This window comes from Solanum stenotomum, chromosome 12, assembly GCF_019186545.1.
Source record: "Solanum stenotomum isolate F172 chromosome 12, ASM1918654v1, whole genome shotgun sequence".
Lineage (NCBI taxonomy): Eukaryota > Viridiplantae > Streptophyta > Magnoliopsida > Solanales > Solanaceae > Solanum > Solanum stenotomum.
The window spans coordinates 44,406,194-44,425,365 of NC_064293.1; the positions used below are offsets into that span (position 1 = coordinate 44,406,194).

Sequence of the window (19,172 nt, forward strand, 5' to 3'; positions counted from 1 at the left end):
AATTTTCTTCAATTCTTTACATATTGGGGTCAAATGTTAGAAAACGAAGCTAAACAAATAATCAAAAAGAAAAATAATGACCTAAAAAATAAAAAACCCAAAACTAGGAAAAGGGTAAAATTAATTCCTCAATAGAAAAGGAAAATTTAAACCCAAACAAAAAAAAAAAGGGGGCAAAACAAACCAACCTCATAAAAAATTAACATACCTGTAATCTGAAAAGTATGATTTTGTGTTCAATAATCAGGCATAAGATGACTGATTTTTCCTTCTTCAGCATCCAATTTTTGCTCAGTAACTCTCAACCATATGCAAACAGCAGTAAAACTTAGCACCAAACTCAAGAACCCACTTCCTAATCCGATCCCTACAATTGCCAAAACCGATAACCCATTACTCTTTTTGGGTGGCAATGGGTACCCGTAAAGATCCTTATTCCCATCAAACGAACTGGCATTGAATCGGGGCAAATTTCCGCTCCGGTTACCCAGTGAGGCTGGTATCGGACCCGATAATCTATTGTTGGATACGTCGAAAACTGATAGCCGTACAAGGAGGCCCAGTTGCTGCGGGATAAGCCCATTAAGCTGATTATCATGAAGATCGATGACGTTGAGGTAAGCGCAAATGGCGAGCTGTTCAGGAATTGGGCCTGAAAGTTGATTAGCTGAGAGGTTGAGAACAGCCAGATTGACTAGGAACTGGAGTTCCAGAGGTATTGGGCCGGAGATTGCGTTGGAGGAGAGGTCAAGAGCTTGGAGATTGGTGCAATTAGAGAGATAAGGAGAAATGGTACCTTTAAGCGAGAGATTCGAAAGGGACAATTTGTAGATGCGGCCATTGTTACAAGTTGCCCCTTGTAGATATGAAGTGAACCCATCACAAGGTTTAGCGAAGGAAGATTTAGTCCAGTTTTGAAGATTCTTCAAAGGGTCTTGTAAAGATTGACTGAGATGGGTCAAGCACATCTCATCGTTTGGATCTGGTGTACAAAAAGGGAAAATAAGAAGGAGCACAAGTAGGTTGCTCCAAATACCCATTTAACTAAAGGTGGAATGAGAAACGAGAAAAAAACTCTTGGCCAAGAGTGAGAGAAAATCAAGAATTTTGTAGGAGGTGGTGGCTCTCTTTTTTAGTCTTTCTGAAATTTGTGTAGTGTTGTCAGCAAACAACGTTAGCAGCGGCTGAGGCAGAGCCGCAGAAAGAGAGAGAAAGGACGAAAAAAAAAAAAAGAGAAAGGAGGCTTGTGTTCTCTCTTTTTCTTTTTTTGTTTAAAAAAAAGTTTGTGGGAAAATTGGAGAGAAGAAGCAACAAAAAAAGAAGAGGGATTTCTGTTATTCCATTCTATGACTGTACCAATTAATTTATAGTAATAGAAAAAAGGGGAGGGGGTAGAGAATTAATAAAAACTAAAAAGTGTCGTGTTGGTGTGGTTCTGAGGCCTGAGGAAGAGAGAATGAGTTATTTCATTCATTTATTTAAGTCATACTTTATGTAATGGTTTGAGGCCAAATAAGTGAGAGAAAGAGATGTGATTTTGGGGCCAGGCAGCAGAGCACTCATTCTACAATGGCAAATCACCAAAGAAAATTAAAGAATTGGAAGAGTGTTAGGTGAAAGTGAAAGGAGAAGGGGAAAATAGAAGCACAAGAGAGAGTGCGCATTGAGTTAATTCATTTTTTGTGTTGTGGAGCACACTTGAACGACTATGAAAACGACTATTCCATTTTTTGTCCTCTAAACACTTGAGGCTACATAACCTTTTTTTTGGTTTCTACAGATTTCACTCGTTATTTTTTTTCTAAGGATTTGCATTTAACTTTTATTCAATTCTAAAAGTTGCACATCTTTGCGCCCTTTCCTTATTCTTTCATGTAATTACTAATATCTTTCGGAACGTGCACTATTTCACTATAAGCACAAAGTAATTGCGAGCTTTCAAGTAAAATTAATATTGTCGCTAATATGGGAACCAAGGAAAAAAGACGGGAGTGCCGTAGCATTTAGTTAAATTTACCCTAAATTCTTCAGCCAAGTGATCCTAAATGGATGCAAACGATCGTATACCAATATGGGCATACATTATTTTGGTTGAATGCTTTAATTCATATGAGAAAAATTAAACAAACTAAACAAGTGTGCCAATAAGGTTGGACCTGTAAATAATTGAACGAGATAGACCGAGGCAAAATTTGTGAACAATTAAATAACATAAATTAATCTTGTCAATGTAGCATGATTCATGAACAATTTTTTTTTTTTTAAAAAAAAATTATACCTAAAGTCATAACCCTGTCCACTATAGGAAAAACACAAATTATGATGGAATATTTGTGACGGACTAATTCATCACAATTTTATGATGAATTTGATACGATTTTGTAATAGAATTCATCTATATGAACAAATTTGTGATACTTGAAGAATAAAAATCACACTTAAATTCATTCACTCACCCGACATAATTTTCATTATTTTGAATGATTGATAGTGATTCTTGTAGATATAGAGAAGCCACAAATAAATAAATAAAAACCTAGTACTCAATTGAGACTCATGATTATTATTCACATGATTAAATTAGTACTACTTGATGTTTGCAGATCTAAAGAAAAAACCATACAAAAAAAGAAAAGAAAAAGAGGCGGAAGCATATAAAATTTTATGTATCGATTAAACATAATTAAATGATATCCCTTATAAAAAGAAAGTCATTTTTTGGCTTAATGTAGATACTACTGAATAAATTTTTTCCAGAAAAAAAGAGAAGAAAATGGTGCCCAGAAACAGAAAGAGAGGAGTTATAACTGAATTATCTCACACCATACCCTTTTTTTAATGCTTTATTACATTTCTTGTCTATACATTCTTAAATTAATGATGCCTTTTTCTTTTGAAGACTCTCTTTTCCAATTTCTTAGTTCATTTGAAAAATATTTAGTAGAAATTAAATGATTAAATTAATTGGTGTACCTAATACCCTACTAATTGCTTCAATGTTCAACTATTGTCTAAGTAGCGCTCACATGTATTGCATGTGACTATAATTAAATAACAGTAATATAATAATTAATTAGAAGGGTTAAAAAGAAAAGAAAAATAATAAATCAAGCCAAAAAAAAAAATCTTCTGACATTGTTCCTTCCTGCCTCAGTGGAATGTGGCTAACCTTAAACTAATCCAAATTAATTATACTGTTACTCTCTCACAAAATAATTAACGAGTTCAATTTTTACTGTTTTCACTTTTCTCAAGCGAGACCCCTTAACGTAATATATATTTTTATTTAAACAAGTAACATTTATTTCTATTTTTTCCCCTTTCCTTCTGGAATCGTATGTTCAATTCTTCATTTGTTTTAACTTTTAATTGGAATTTTCTAAAAATTATTGTGTTTCCTATTATTACCAACTCAGAATTATCTGTCCCAATTTATAGTACAAAACCTTAGTTGCACAGAATCTCCACTTTTGATGCCGTATCCGTATCGGATTCTCCAAAATATCCTACTTTAGATAAAACTGTTGACCTTTTTAAAGAATCCGAGAAACATAGATAAAAACTATTTGCAGGTTTATTTTCACTTTTTTTTTTTGGGTTGAGGTGAAAGACATTCAACCCATCGTAGCCCAATCCAGTTAGCCCATTAAAATCTATTCTCCTAATCAGCCCACACCAACCCAATTACCAATCCTTTTAAGAAAAAAGTTACTACTTCAAATACTGTTTAGTTAACAAAGCTGAGATAATTTAGGGAATGTGGAAGAATAAATAACCCATAGACATTGTAAATGGTTTGAGCTAGAGGAAAATTTGCTTTCCTTTGTATAACTATAACCTAAAAATCACAAAATACTGAAAACATTTATAGAGAGAAAAATAAAAAATAAAATTGTGAAAGGTCAAAAACTATATGTCATGTGATGTTACAAGAATCCAGGATTAATTTCTACAAAGAAACACACTGTTGGGGTGTGGGTTGAAACTTGAAAAATGATGGATCAATATTCATGGGTCAACTAGGCCAGACTAAAAAAGTTTAGGGACCTACCATTCATGGAAGAGGATTAAATCAGATATTATCGTTATCTCAAAATTTCACATCAAGTTATATGAAATTGCGTAAGACACTGGTTTATCATGTTTGTTTTAAAGTCCCTTTCCCTTAGCTGTTTTTGTATTTTTATTAAATATATAATGGCAGAGCTTAACCTTAATAGTACTTCCAAAATTATAAGTTCAGAATTTATTTTTGGTAGTTTTCTTAAATACATTTATGTTTCGTATGGGGTTCGATTGGATATTAACTAATTAACACACTCTAACTGCCCTAGAAACAAGGGCAGACATACCATGCCGATTATGGTGTGCATTTGACCGAATCCATTAGTTTGAGTCAAAACTCTATTTTTGTTTTAAGGATCGATTTTAAAACAAAAATTCTTTAAATTTTAGAATTCATTAATTTTAAACTATTAGAATTTATAAGATACATAAACTTCAAATTTTAAATTCGCTATGGTTCGGAAAAGAGGCCCATGGAATATTTTGTGGGCGTAAAATGTGGGCCTATATATGCCTCCTTCGAATTTCTTAGGCCCTTGCTTTTATTGTCATGTGGAGTCTCCAATAAATCAACAAAGTGCAGTAGTAGTACCTGGTCCCTCAGACAACAAATATCCATTTCCTTGGCCAATAACATCTTCATTCTCCCTTTGTCACTTCACTTGCTACCAAGTCTTCTTGGAATATGCTAGACAATGTCATTTTTTGTGCATGCATGTGTGAGAGAGATTGAATATTACTTGTGTTCTTTGTCTGTTGAAATAGGAACATTGCTAATAAAATCAATTGACACCACGTAATTACCCCATTTTTTCATCCGTGGCAAATTGAGGATTTAGAGTCAATGAGATCTGTATAAAAATTAGATTTTTCTATAACAATAAAGTTTTCTTTGGAATCGATTTTCAGGTTGTGTTATAATTGTTTGTCCTCTATCAAACAAATGATGTTGTTATAAAAAGAATGGATGGTACTTGAAATTTTTTGGAGATCCACTTGTGACTTTGATCAAGTGATTGAGGATGCGTGTGAAGAAGAGTACAAAGGTGAATGCTACTTAACATATAGCAAATGTAGGTACATACATGTGCTCTCGGTAAAATTGGTCAGCTGGTGAACAAGTCCATTCAATGTCGTACGTACTAAGTAACAGGGCTTATATATATATATATATATGGAGCACTATTGATAACGACATTCATGGTGGATCTAGCTCAAGGGTGTAATAAGTAGTACAATTCAATCCTTTCATTATTTGGTATGTATATTTTCCACTTGTGTCTTACCATGGACAAATAATTGGAAATGGTGGATCTCCACTTATTTCAAGTGCCTTACATTATTGGTCATCACTATGTTTCTTATTCTCTTTTCTTTTGAAGTGATATATAGGAATTATTAGAAAAGATGTCCTTGTTTAACCACATATTGTAATTAATTGTCCTTGTTATTACACTTCATTTTTAAAAAAAAAAAAAATCCTCGCCCCTATCTTTTTTGCTCTCTTGATGACTAAAACTGCAACTTTAAGGTCAGAGGAGTAAAGCGCTTACCATCTAAGCAAGCCCTCTTTGTCAAAACTGGTCTTCATAATCCTAGTTATGTTAATTAAATTTGCATCCAGGAGAGTAGTGGGTGCTATTTAGCACTCTTCTAACTAATGTTCCAAGGTTAGGGAAGAAGACAATTGTGTCAAAATCTTCTCGAAATACTTGGTATGACAAAGTTCAAACATGCGGCAACCTCATAGATCATTGATGTGGAGAGATTGTTGTCTGGTTGGATATTATGGTCGACAAAACTTTTTATCCAGAATTTGGTCCCGATGGCGATTTACCAACTCTGGGGAAGCACACGTAACAACATTTTTTTTTCTTTTCTATTATTAGGCTGACCTGAAAAAGAAAGGAGAAAACTAATCAATAATGACTTCTTGTGGTACTTATTATGAGTCTCCACCTTTCTCTTAGTACCACCAATCGTTTGCCATTTATTGATTTGTTTTTCTGATATTCAAGATTTAGTGAGTTGGCCAATAAGCTTGTGGGACTAATTCTATTGCTGGCAACAGTTGTGAGAAATGGAGTAATAGATTTGTTTTTCTTTTCCGATTTAAACTTGAGACATTTCGATTTAAATTGTCACCTTCTGACTATTGAAACATCATGATACTATGAAATGATGTTTTAGTAATGGCGAATTCTAAATTTGATTAATCTAAACTATACATTTCCTTACTTGAACGTCACAGTAGTACTTAATAAGCATAATTCCTTGTTTTAATTTGACGTCATTTCAAAATATAGTTCAGTATCATGTTGTGTAGCTACACAAAAGATGCTTTACAACTTTGGTAACGGTTTTTCAATATTGGGTAGCGAAAGTTAATTTTGAAGTGACTAAATAAATATACAAAGATTTATGCAGCACGGCCTTTAATGTGGTCCTAAAATCAGCAATTCGTGCACTTACACCTTGATTATCGATACGAAATTAAAACTTAGCCAAAAATTGATTTTGATGCATTTCAAGTCGGAAATAGTTAGCGCATCAAAGATGTATCTTGCTAGGAGCGTCCAGTTTACAGGCTTAACAGAACTTAGGCCCATTATATTGGGCCGTTCTCGATGTTGAGCCCATGCAATTTTCGTATCCAGCAAAGAATGGTCACACTCTATTATAACCTGCACTGCATTATTCATCTATGAAATAGAAGTTTTTAATAGATTTGGTTTGATGTGACGATAACATTTGAACATAGCATGTTCATGTATTTGTGCTTGTCCCTTCACACTTTCGACACCTCTAACCAAATTAGACAGAATAACTCTATGGTAAAATTATATAACAATCTAGAATAATATTATTATTATTATAGCTATAGCTAAGTAAACTGAAAGCCCCTTGCTGATTGACTCAATTTTTGAAAAGATTATTCACATTTACATAATTGAGCCTAATAGTGAAGAAACACTAATGTTTGTAAGGTCAACATGAGACTAAAAATATGATGATTACTTAGTTAACCCGATGCCGGAATGAAATGAAAAGAGTATATATTCATGCCGACAGGACATTATAATAAGATTCTCAATAATGCGTGCACACGGGGGTTAATATTACAGTACCATGAAAGGACTACGTTGTTGATAATGTATTTCCCTATTATTGAAGACACATTGATTACCCTCACCCTGTTTATTTCACCAACATCTTGCTGTACCAGGGGAACACTTCTGATGCTAAATATCCTTAAAACTTATACTAAAACCAAAATTCCCGTTCATATTTAGCTGTTAAGATTTGAGAATCGCAAACCACAGTACAGCTGCGTCTGGAATTTAATGATCTGCTAAAACATACTAGTACTAATTTCATTTAAATGCCAGCAGCAGAGTGGGGTTTTGCAAAGTTTTCTTTGTGGAAACATGGAAGTAAAATATCAACGTTATAAGAAGTTTTACAAATTAGAATAGAATAACTGTGAAAAATTAAAGTTAATTTTTTGGAGTTACAAAAAATATCTTAGATATTTAGTAGAACTTTCTAGAATTTGGTAGAGTAAATATCTTTGATATTTATACTTAAGAATAATCTAGACGTTCTAGATACTTAGAGTAAAGTATAGAATAATCTAGATTCTTGTTAGATATTTAAAAGACAAGATCATCTAGATTTTTCTTGTAGATATATCTAGAATAATTTCTAGAAGCATCACCACACTAGTATAAATAGGAGATGGCCTTGTACATTTGTATTCAAGGAAAAATAAAAGCACTTAAAGAGTCTTCTTCCATTACAAAGTTCTTCTTTCCAAATTCTCTTTTTAAGTTTCTAGCTTCCTCTTCTTCTTTAGTTGAATCTTTCGATCTTAGTTAACGATCTTGAGTTAGCAGAAGGTTTCCCGAATATACTTTTCTTCTGCTATTCTCATCAATAACTTTGTGTACTTTTTTAATTGATAATATCAGTTATATATATAAGATCATTTATAGAAACCCGGCATTATTTTTCATTTAGATAACGATAAAAATGTTTTTATTTCTTTGTTTTTTTCCAATTTGAAGTAGATTAACTGAATAAGCATTTGGAAATAAAAAAATATTATGTGTTATTATTTGGAAAAAATCATTTTACTGTAACCCATTAAGTAATTGTAAGAGCAGTTTTTGACCACCAAACTATTAATAACATGGGATTTTTTAGAACAAATTATTAATTGAAAATATTTTTGACTTTTTGTTCAATTTCACATAGTTGAATTATTTTTATTTTTATAATAACCACGGCTTACTAAGTTCACTTTATTTACAATGACAATCAAAATTCTCAAATCAGTACCTTATCAGTTATCACATCCTTGATAGAGAAATGATGGGGGAAAAAAGAAAATTGGTGCATCAGCTGGTCATGTACGGATCTACTAATGCATAATATTAGAAAAATTGGGTCATTATTTGCACATATCAATGCAAATTCAATGTCTCAATTATTCGACAATCAAATCTTCTCTTTGACTTAAAAAAATCTTCCTTTACTAGTATCTTTTTCTTTAGCACCAGCTGTTAAGTGATGTATCCAAACCCTTTTTCATTGTATGAAATATTCCACTGCTAACTGGACGGAACGTTTTATTCCAAATCCTTTACTTTTTTTGGTTATGCTTTATATAGATAAGAGTAAGTTTAGACTTTTAGCTACTTTGATTTCCTCTTTACCAGCATATTAATTAGTCCAATTTGAAACAATACAAAAGCAAATTGAAATGATGAATTAATACAAAATTATATAGCACCCTATTCTTCCGCTTGACTAACAGAGATAAATTAATAAATATAAAATATTTGCTCTCTCAACTCAAGTAGCTTAATTAAAATTTTCAACAACAATTTTCAAACAATTCAATATGATATCAAAACGGTAAAACTTTTTATGTTTTCATATTCATGGTCTGTGACAGGATTAAATTTTAAAATGAAACGATTGACAATTAAACAGAAGAAGGTGGACAATATTAAATGTTTTAATTTGTGTGTCTAACTATTTCTTTTGTTTTTTTTTTTTTGACAATTCTTTAATTTTCGGTTGGAGGGAGAATTTTTACTTTACAAAATAAGGGGTCCCCAAAAATTTATTAGCAATATGGAATGAGATTAGGAACTAGAGAAAGAAGATGCAACAAATTAATTAGAAGCTAAAGTCAATTAATAAACCAGCAAAGATCCTAATTGGCAATCTATTTTGCTTCTTTTTTTGAAAAATAAGCTGGCACGTTCATCACCTTTAGAGAAAGTTGATGAAAGAAAGAAATCTTGTAATGATGTTTTAAGAGGAAAAAAATGGAATTACATAGGAGAAAAGACAGCATTAATTCCTGTTATGGTCAAGGCCTCAAAAGTTAAAGCTAAAGATCACATCTTTGCATTATTAGCAACATATTGAGCTGTTTTTGTAGTTAATATAGGTCCACAAATAGAATAACACTAATTATAAATTGGATTTTTCTAAATAGTCAACCATTTCGTACAATTTTAACTCATTCATTCATCCATTCATAGATAGAAGTTGGCAAATTGTGCTTTTTGGAACTATCATCAACTTGCATTTAGAAAACAAATAAAAGAAAAAAAAAAAGATACTGAAATTTGGATGATGTTAGCATTAAGCATCTGTCCATGCAGCAAAAACAGGGACGTTAGGCCTTAACTGGGCTGATGAGATCCAAGAGGTGATATTAGTTGCTGGACTAGAGATTAGCTTTGGTGCAGATTGAGGCATTGCGAAATTATGCATCAAATGGCCATTGTTTTTGGCAGGGCTGACTTCTCGCGAGCTGCCAAGGCTAGTTACTAGCGAAGAATCATTTGATAAGTGAGTGTTAATTCGCGCAGATTCATCCATCTGACCTTGTAGTATAGTAGAGCTCATTGTGTTTGTGTCGATTCCAGGAGAGGAAGACTGATAAAGTGACATTGTCCAATCTACTGCATTTCCATTTTCCTCTTTATTTTGGATATTAACTTCACCCTGATGGCTAGCATTTGCAATAAGGTTTTGATTACAGATTTCCTTGCTTGTTTCTGTTTCTTTTTTTCTCCTAGCTAAGTCCCCAGCAAGAAGGGTGTTACTAGCCATAATACGCTCCACATCGTACCTTGATATATCAAAGTTAGTCACAGCATTTACACCGCGAAATTTAATTGCAGCAATGTCATAGGCCTCAGCAGCTTCTTCTTGGGTGCCTGCAGTATTGATCCAAGAGTTTAACTTGTATACACGGACAAAAATAAAAGGATCATGTTTCATCACTTAATAGATAACTACAAATAATAGTTCTTAAAAGTGAGACTAAATTATTGATCCAATGAGATTGAATCAGAGACAGCTTTGCTGAAAAGTCAGCCAAAGTATATGCAGGAGCAGTTTTCATTCAGGGAAGTGTATAACAAAACAAAAACAATGAGGGGAAAAGAACAAAAAGAGAGAGAACCATATTTAGACTTAGATTAAGCAGTAAAAAGTGAAAGATTCCCATAAAAAAAAGACAGCCTTATGAGTAAAATCCAGCCTTGCTGACATAAAGTTCTCTTATTGGTTCTTGATCAGCCTTACTACCAACTTTAAGACTTGGCATTTTTACTAACAGATAAAGATTTAGTATAAAATTGACTTTATAGTATAGAACACTCCTTATTAACAGGTTAAACTGATCTTATCTGTAATAATAAGAAAAAGTAGTATCACAGAGCATGGTAATGGTAGAATGTACTCACTAAATGTCCCCAAATAGAGGTCCTTGTTCCCGGCCACTCGGCCGATACGAGCTTGCCATCTCCCGTGCTGATGGTGTCTGCTAAAGCCAAAACGAGAAAAAAGAGTGATTTTCAAATTTTGTAACAAAAAAAAAAACTCCTTAATAAAATTGCAGACTTAAATTGTAGTGAGTATCAAACCTTGTCACTCCTCTATACATTGAAGCACCTCTTGAAAATCCACTACTCTTTCTGCAGAAATTGGGACAAATCAACATGAAAACTGATTAAGTACGGAAAAAAAAATATAACGATAGATTTTATGACAATACATTTAAGCAGATAAAGACCTAACCTTCTCAAGTGAGCTACATATTCTTGCCTTGTCATGTTCTTCATTTCTTCAAGCTCTTGTTGATAATTTTCCAACTGCATTCGACATTCAAAAAGAAAATTAGAGTACTAAATAACAGCATAAACAAAAAAATTACATTGGTAAATGATCAATTTTTTTTAACCCTCCCAACTTACACAACCTTAGGGTTAGTGGTGGCGAGTATTTACTATCTGAACAATCTAATACCGCTTACCGGGAAATTAATGTGTGTGGAGGGTCCCCAGTACTTCAGTGCTGCTAAATCATATGATCTTGCAGCTTTATCTTCCATGTCATATCCACCTAATTTATATGATCATTTGATTAATAACAAGATATATACGCACTCATGGCTCAATCATTTCAAAGAGAAATATAAATCAGCGTTTACCTAGATAGACTGAATGAACCGACATGCATCCCCAGAAATAATCATGAAGAAGTTGAAAAAGAAACATTTTTATATCAGTAAAGAGAATAATTCATCAGAAGATATAAAAAAAAATATGTTTGACACGAACCTTGTCTTCCTTTCCTGCTCTGTCCTTCTTTCTTACAACTGTTGTCCCATAGATGAGCTTCGTATCTACCAGTCCATCTATGCCTAAATTAATTTAGATGTAAAAATCAGTATATTTATTACTGTAATCAGATAACATATTAAGTTATTACTTCAAAATAAGAGTAATTAATTACCTAGTGACTCCCCGATACTGTGAGGTTCTTTGTCCAAATGTATCAATAGACTTTCTATGAACAATTTGCTTTTGATTATTCGCCTTCTCAGACCCTCTTTTCTTTGTTTCAATGGCAATACAGTCTGTGACAGTTGGAGAGATTTGTTGTGTTTGTGTCCCAGTAACGCAGCTTGATTGAGAGCCAGGGCTCATTGATAAGCTAAGGGACTTAAAATCTCCATATGTCATTGCACCAACAGAACTAGATTCTGCACCATTATCAGCCATGCAGCCTATCATATTTTGCTCCAATGCATGTCCTGTTTGATTTTGATAGTTTCTTGACACCCAGTTATTCATACCAGACATTTCATCACCTGTCATTGTTGGAACCTGAAGATTGCTGCACTCTGTTTTCCCCTGTTCTGTTGAGTGATACAGTTCATGTCCTCTAAATACTGAAAAATCAGGGTAGTTCTGTTGTTGCTGCTGATGTCTGGCGTTTTCTTGAATATGGTTCAAGAAATCTTGGCTATTGGTGGTCTCATTTTCTTGATTTTGGTTATAGTAAATGTTGTGTAAACTGTGAGCCATACCTCCTCTGTTACAACCTTCATAGTGATGAGACCCCATTGCTGCATCACCAAAGAAGTCTTCCAGTTTAGGTGTTGAACTTACCATACCTTCAAAAATAAAGTCAAAGAAGATTCCATAAATAAGCACAAAAAAAAAAAAGGAACCCCATTTAAAGAAGGCAAGTTTTGAGCAGAAACCTTGTGGTTGTTGTGGCCCGTTGAAACCTTTCATAATGCATAATGAACCATCAGACTTGAGAGGCATAGCTGATAAAGAAGAGAAAAGGGTTGCATTGTCACCTTCATAGTACATAGCTGGATAGTTGAGATGAGTTGGAGAAAATCTAATTGGCACTGAACTTTGAACATCACTTGATGAACCAGGTTGAGTACTGTGATGGTGATCAGTAAGAGGACCCTCTAAGCTGTTTATGTGAGGGGAAAGTGAAAAACCAAGCCAGTTGCTGTTGTTGCTGTCATCATTACTCAAAGACTTCATCTTTGTTACTATGAAATTGAAAGAAAAAAAAAATCCTGTCACTTTTAAAGAGATTCAGAGCAAGTTCTTCTTGGAGCAAAGCAAGTCAATCATTGGGAGACAAATAAACTAATCATACTCACAGCCTTTCTTTTGTTCCCCACCACACCATTTTCAAACTCATTTTCTATTTTTGTTTTCTAGCTGTGGACTCTCTAAACACAACTAAATACTAGTTGGGCTATATGTGTGTGAGAGTGTGTGTGTATATATATCCCACTAAAAAGATTTGCAAAGAGAAGAAAGCAAGTCCCTTTAAACTAGTAAACAAAAAGAATGATCTCCAGCAAGAAATGCCGGGCATCCTTCCTGCATTCCATTGGGATCTGTGTTTGAGAAAGACATCTTCTTTTGCTTTTTCTTACGCTCCACTCTGCATCCTTCTCTTGCTTTTGCTTTTCTCTCTTTTGCTTTCTATACATGTACTACTACTTAAGAAACATTGTTGATTAGAATCGAAATTAGTGCTTCTACTGTGTATAATGAGAAATAACCAACAAATTAATGTGTCTGCCTGCAACTTATTTGAAAGAAAATAAGAGCTGAAATAAACTGTGCAATTAAAGTACGCACCAGCCACACTGGTTTAATTGTGTTGAACAAAATTAAAATCAAACTCCATATTGTATCTGTTGAAATTTAATGAGTAACAAGTGAAAACATTAATGGTGATTTTAGTAAACGTGTCAGAGGAAAAAGACATAAAACTACAAAGATAGTATTAATAAGACATGATATAACAATCAATTAGCTGTGGCCTATTGCCTTTTACAGTCATCCAACTGCATCAGCGAAGCTTAGCTTTAGATTTTCAACATATGCAGAAACACATACCGTCCATCTGGTCAATTAACAGCCTGCATATACACTACTCTACTTTATTCGTTTTTCTTTTCTTTTTTTTTCAATCAGTTTGATGGGTTCACATATTAAAACTGCACATAGCACGGGCAAATTTTTCAAAAAAATCTTCTTTTGCTGCCTTTATTAATTTAGGATCCGTTTGGCCATGCGATATGGTATCATGATACGAAATCATGATATGGTATCATGAGATGAAATTGAAGTTTTGTTTGATCATGCGATATGAAATTTTTGTGTTGTATATTTTCTCATAAACATAAAAATCTTATAAGTTGTAAAAACTATTAAAATAGTCCTAATTGTTTTTTCAATCTTATCAAATAAACAAAAATTTATAAAATCGCATAATAAATTATTACTAAGTTATTTGTTCTCCACTTAAGTAATTGTTTCATCTAACATTAATTTAATTTTTTTTTAAATTGAATATAAATTGTAGTGTACTAGTCTTTAATACAATCCTCCCACATAATACATACAATTTTCTCACGTTGAACTTGCATTTCTCGATCATGTGACCGAGAAGACGAACCAACATTGTTACTTTGAGCCATTTGTTGGTCAATATCATCCGCAACTACATTTTCATGCTCATAGACCATAAATATTTCATCACTTTAACAATCGGTTGGTGTGAGTTAAAGTAACTATATGTTGGTGAGAATAATAAATTTTATGTCGATGAAAATAATAAATTTTAAAAAGTAATGATGTGATTATAAATTTTATTTACATATGAAATAAATGGTTAGTAGATATAAATGTGGGGTTGTTTAAACAAAATATAAAGTTATGGATCAATTTTTATATTAAAAATATCTCAAATCATGATATGGAATTACCATATAATTCCATATCATGGTTTTTGGAGAATATGGAATCACATCTCATGATATGGAATCATGAGATGGAATTAAAATCGCATGTCTAAACGTTGATTCCATCTCACGATACCATATCGTGATATGGTATCGCATGGCCAAACGCCTACTTAGTATTCTACCAGGCATTAGTCCATTGCAAATTGTGACTATGAGTTTCTTTGTGGCATAGTTAAATCTTTAATATGGAGTCCTCTTTCTAAGAGAACATTAGTTTTACCCAAGGGAAAACTTTTTGGCTCGTAAATAAATTTAGTCAATATCAATGTGATGATCAAACAACGAATGAAAATATAAAAAAATAAGGTGAAGTACCAGTCAAATCACTTTTCCTAAGCATCTTTTTTAGTTATTTTTTTTTCTTGGAGAATTACGTTGGGTGCAATAATATAGAGGTGAATTTCTGAATGTACCAAGGGAAAGATTTTGCACTGGCTTGACTATTCCTAAATATTGCATGCAATTTTGCATGAAATATTCCACGGAGACAAATTTTCCAGTAAGAATGATTTTGCCGATACACTAAGTAAAGATAGAGAATGGAATGTGGGAGAGGTGACCCTTTTTTGATTGAAGTAATGATGAGTAACTCCACCAAATACACAACGGGCCAATAACAATTTGTCTAAAGTGCATGGCCTAACAATTTTTTTTTTTATAAAGGTACAGTACCTCTTTGCTACCCCAACAAAAATTGCTTTCTTTCATTTTCATGTCCATTTGGCTGTTGAAACAGATGGGTAGTGGAATGTGGATAGGGGTCTCTATTTTTTGCTCTGTCTTCTTTGAATAGGCCCTGTCAAATGACCCTTTTTTGGATAATGTGGTTTACCTGTATATTAAGGGTTCCCCATCCTTTATTACTACTAAGACCATTTGTGCCCAGCAAAATTGAGACAACAGTGTGTTATACTACTTGTAGCTGTAATGATATTACACATGACCAATTATTAACTTGGTCTCAGAAGAGAAGGGCTTAAGAATTAACCTATATTGGGCTTTATAAGGAGTACTCGTTTTGGTGCTCATGATAGTACGAGTCCGGTGTCACTTTAAAGCGCCCTTAAACATGTGGGGGGTGCCATCTAGTAGTACTTAATATGCCCAGCCAAAGTGTTCGACTATATGTCGCTCAACATCCAACACTTAATATTAGGTTATTCCGTTATTGTAGTTGAGAGACATTTTCAATCAATATTTTCAACGACAATTCCCCTATCACAACAAACAACTAGATTTTGGACGGATCCATTTTTTCTTCTTAATCTATTATTCAAGGGAGAAGAATATAGTTGTAGGATATGACCATCACTTCAATAGATTAAAAGGCATGTGGAAATAACACTGATCATGATGAGTTAAAAAAAAAAAAGAGTAGCAATTGTTATTACACCTTAATGACCTTGCGATTCAACTTGAATCTGGTCGATAAGAACAAATCTCTTGCCCAAAGAGGGGACCAAGAAAGTAAAGAAAAAAGTCCAATCATATGCCCAAATTCAATCACCTTTGGTGGTTTTGGACTCAACACCTTCTTTGCTACATGTCTAGCAAATACTGATGCATCAGTCGCTTTACTCCCTTGAGAAGCCTTTGCACGCTCAATTATAGCTTCTTTAAAATTCTTGTAAAGTTTCCACTCATAGTTCTGCAATCTTTCCACACTATTATTCCCAAAACTTGACCTTATAGCACCCGGGACCACAATAATTACATCTATATTAAACGGGCTTAACTCAACCCTCAAAGTGTGCGACATAGAAAAAACCGCAGCTTTACTAGCACAATAAGACCCTGCCCAAGGGGTGGACACTTTTCCCACAACACTCCCTACATTCACTATACTTCCACTGCACCGCGATGCCATGTGAGGGACTACTTGTTGAACCATCCTTAATTGCCCCAATGCATTAATTTCATAAGATTTTCGGATTGCATCCAAAGGCAACTCGGCTAAAGGCCCCGTGCTTCCTATTCCAGCATTGTTGATCAAGATATCTATATGCCCACATTTGGATATAATTGAATTCACAGCAGATTCTACGCTTTCGTCCGACGCAACATCTAGCTCAAGTGTCTCAATTTTATCTGATTGTAGATCTATCATATCAGACATTCGTGGGGCTACATCAGATGCAAAAACTCGGCAGTTTTGTTCAGCAAATGCTTTGCAATATTCGTAACCAATGCCACCCTTGGCACAACCAGTGACTAGAACAACTTTTTGGTCACCCATAATTTATCGTTCAACGTCTAATTCATTTCTCTAGTAAATTTTATAAAGTTATTAGCTGAATATATTATCTCTGTGTTCTCCGCCAGTACCTAGGAATGTACTAGCATTAAAGAATATGCTAACCCATATTCGTCAAGATATATTAAAGTGGCCGGCCAATTAGTTGACGTAAATGCATATTGTAATACAGAGAGAGGGCAAATTTATGCGCCTATTTTTTTTTTTTTGTTACGCTGCCAATTGAGTTTGTAGGAAATAATAACCATAAAAGTTCTTATTTGGATTAGTGACACATGTTTTAGGTTAAATTAAATGGCTAAGATTTAGTTATCCAAAATAAATCTCTAATTATGATTTAAATAATAAGTACATTATATATTTAATTTTAAAAATTATTGTAAATATAGGAAAAAAGGCTCTCCTAATTTTTTTTCGCCTAGGACATTTTTTTAATTTTCTTTTCAAATTAATCATTTTATTGCATCTTAGAGCCTAGAGGAAATAGGGCGAAAATAGGTGAAATAAAATAGGATAAACAACATCATGCGTAAAAACAATTTAGGAAGAGAACTGTTTCCTATGTTGCTAAGAATTAAGATTATGGGAGTATAATAATTTTTAAAATCAAATATATAATGTATTTATTAACTAATTCATGGCTAGAGATTTACTTTGGACAGTTAAATCTTAGTCATTTAATTTAACTTATGTCATATAATCATTAATCCATATAGGAGAAAATAGAGAGAATAGAAATGAAGAGGAGCAAATTTCAAAATTATTGACGTTGATCAGCAACATGAAAAAATTATGCGTCTATTTTTTTGCTGTACTTTCTAAAGAATACATATGTATTATTATTTGTGGTTATTCAATGAACTTGGTGCTGAATTATTGACAATAAATAGTAATAATTACCAGAAGTAGAAACACTTCTCTAAATCATATTAAAATATTTTACTCTTTTTTTTTTCGAATGCGAGGTCTACCGTTAGTGGACCTCGATGGTACTCTTTTCAATAATATATTCCAATACAAGCTGAGTTAATTCTCAATCGTACATGACCAAATTACATACTTCAATAAAGGAAAACTTCGGATTCTTTCAACAACAAAAAAAAAATGGAGAGGAAAAATATATATCAGCAGAAAGGAAAGTTGATAAAAATGAAAAAGAAATATCCCATTTTTCCCATCTAACATTTGTCAAAGTCGAATTAAATTCATACCCAATACGTAGAAAATAAAGATAACGTTTTTGTCGAGAGCAATAAAGAGCTGAGGTTAAGACTGGGTTTCCAAAAGAGTGAATTCATATAACAGTAGAGTTGTGTTTATATGGATAGCACGTAATCAGGTCTCCTGTTCAAATTTCGTCTAACGAAAAATATATTATGCAATTTTTTTCAATTTGGCATAAGTACAACTACTCAATAAAATAGTGGAAGTACGCACAAATTACTCAATGAATTAGTGGAAATATGCACAAATTGATCGGAACACTAGCTTAATTAAAAGTTCGGAAAATGATTAAAATTGCCCCTGAACTATGTGAAAGAGACCATTTATACCCTTCGTTACATTTTGGGATAAAAAATGTCCCTGTTGTTATCCTAAGAGACCACAAATACCCTGAAGAGTTAACACCCCAAATTTTTATTGGCATGGCAAGCCACGTGGGACTAATCCTTCCACCTAGCGTTGCCAACTAGGATTCACTACAAAAGAACTAGACCTTTAGCGGCGACAACAGTCGCCACAAAAGCCAAGAAAATCGTCACTAAAAGTTTTTAACTTTAAATTTTAATGTTGTGTTTTTTTTCTTCATTGTTTTTAAAAAACAAAAAAAGATATCGATTAAGTAGGAGTTTGAAGACACTGTATGTTTTATATTTATGTCATATGTAATTTTATAAAATGTACAATGATGCATTATATAGTAGGAGATTTGAATCGAGAAGTAATTTTGATGATTTTTCGTAATAATATTGGATGTTTTTAATATTGACATGGCAAGTTATTTATTTTAGAAAATTAGGTTGCAATCGAAAATTAATTATCATATTTTTTTGTTGAAAAAATAGGTTTTACTAGCGAATGGTTGTTGAAGCGTTAGTCGCCACTAAAAATCACTCATAACCTTTAGTGGCAATATTTTGAGAATTTGTGGCGACTTTGTCACCACTAAAGGTCAAGTTCTTTTGTAGT

The 19,172-nt window shown here is 33.1% G+C and overlaps 3 protein-coding genes across 4 annotated transcripts; all 3 read right to left on the reverse strand.

Moving 5' to 3' along the window:
* LOC125846381 (receptor-like protein 44) lies at positions 1-1,736 on the reverse strand. Its single transcript, XM_049525788.1, has one exon. The coding sequence runs from the start codon at positions 1,038-1,040 to the stop codon at positions 237-239; it is 804 nt and encodes a 267-aa protein (XP_049381745.1). The 5' UTR covers positions 1,041-1,736; the 3' UTR covers positions 1-236.
* Positions 1,737-9,479: 7,743 nt separating this feature from the next.
* LOC125846347 (AP2-like ethylene-responsive transcription factor ANT) lies at positions 9,480-13,422 on the reverse strand. Of its 2 annotated transcripts, none has more exons than XM_049525744.1 (9): positions 12,644-13,422; positions 11,890-12,553; positions 11,715-11,797; positions 11,585-11,593; positions 11,408-11,496; positions 11,173-11,246; positions 11,019-11,069; positions 10,839-10,918; positions 9,480-10,307 (listed from the first exon to the last, which is right to left on the reverse strand). In XM_049525744.1, the coding sequence occupies exons 1-9, from the start codon at positions 12,942-12,944 to the stop codon at positions 9,727-9,729; spliced, it is 1,932 nt and encodes a 643-aa protein (XP_049381701.1). In that variant the 5' UTR covers positions 12,945-13,422; the 3' UTR covers positions 9,480-9,726. The 2 variants fall into 2 exon arrangements, with proteins under 2 accessions (XP_049381701.1, XP_049381702.1); XM_049525745.1 differs by having other exon boundaries at positions 9,483-10,307; positions 10,839-10,915; positions 12,644-13,421.
* A 2,598-nt stretch (positions 13,423-16,020) lies between these two features.
* LOC125846378 (short-chain dehydrogenase virD-like) lies at positions 16,021-17,011 on the reverse strand. The gene has a single exon (XM_049525784.1). It carries the CDS (start codon positions 16,962-16,964, stop codon positions 16,116-16,118), a length of 849 nt encoding a protein of 282 aa, XP_049381741.1. The 5' UTR covers positions 16,965-17,011; the 3' UTR covers positions 16,021-16,115.
* Between the last annotated feature and the right edge of the window lie 2,161 nt (positions 17,012-19,172).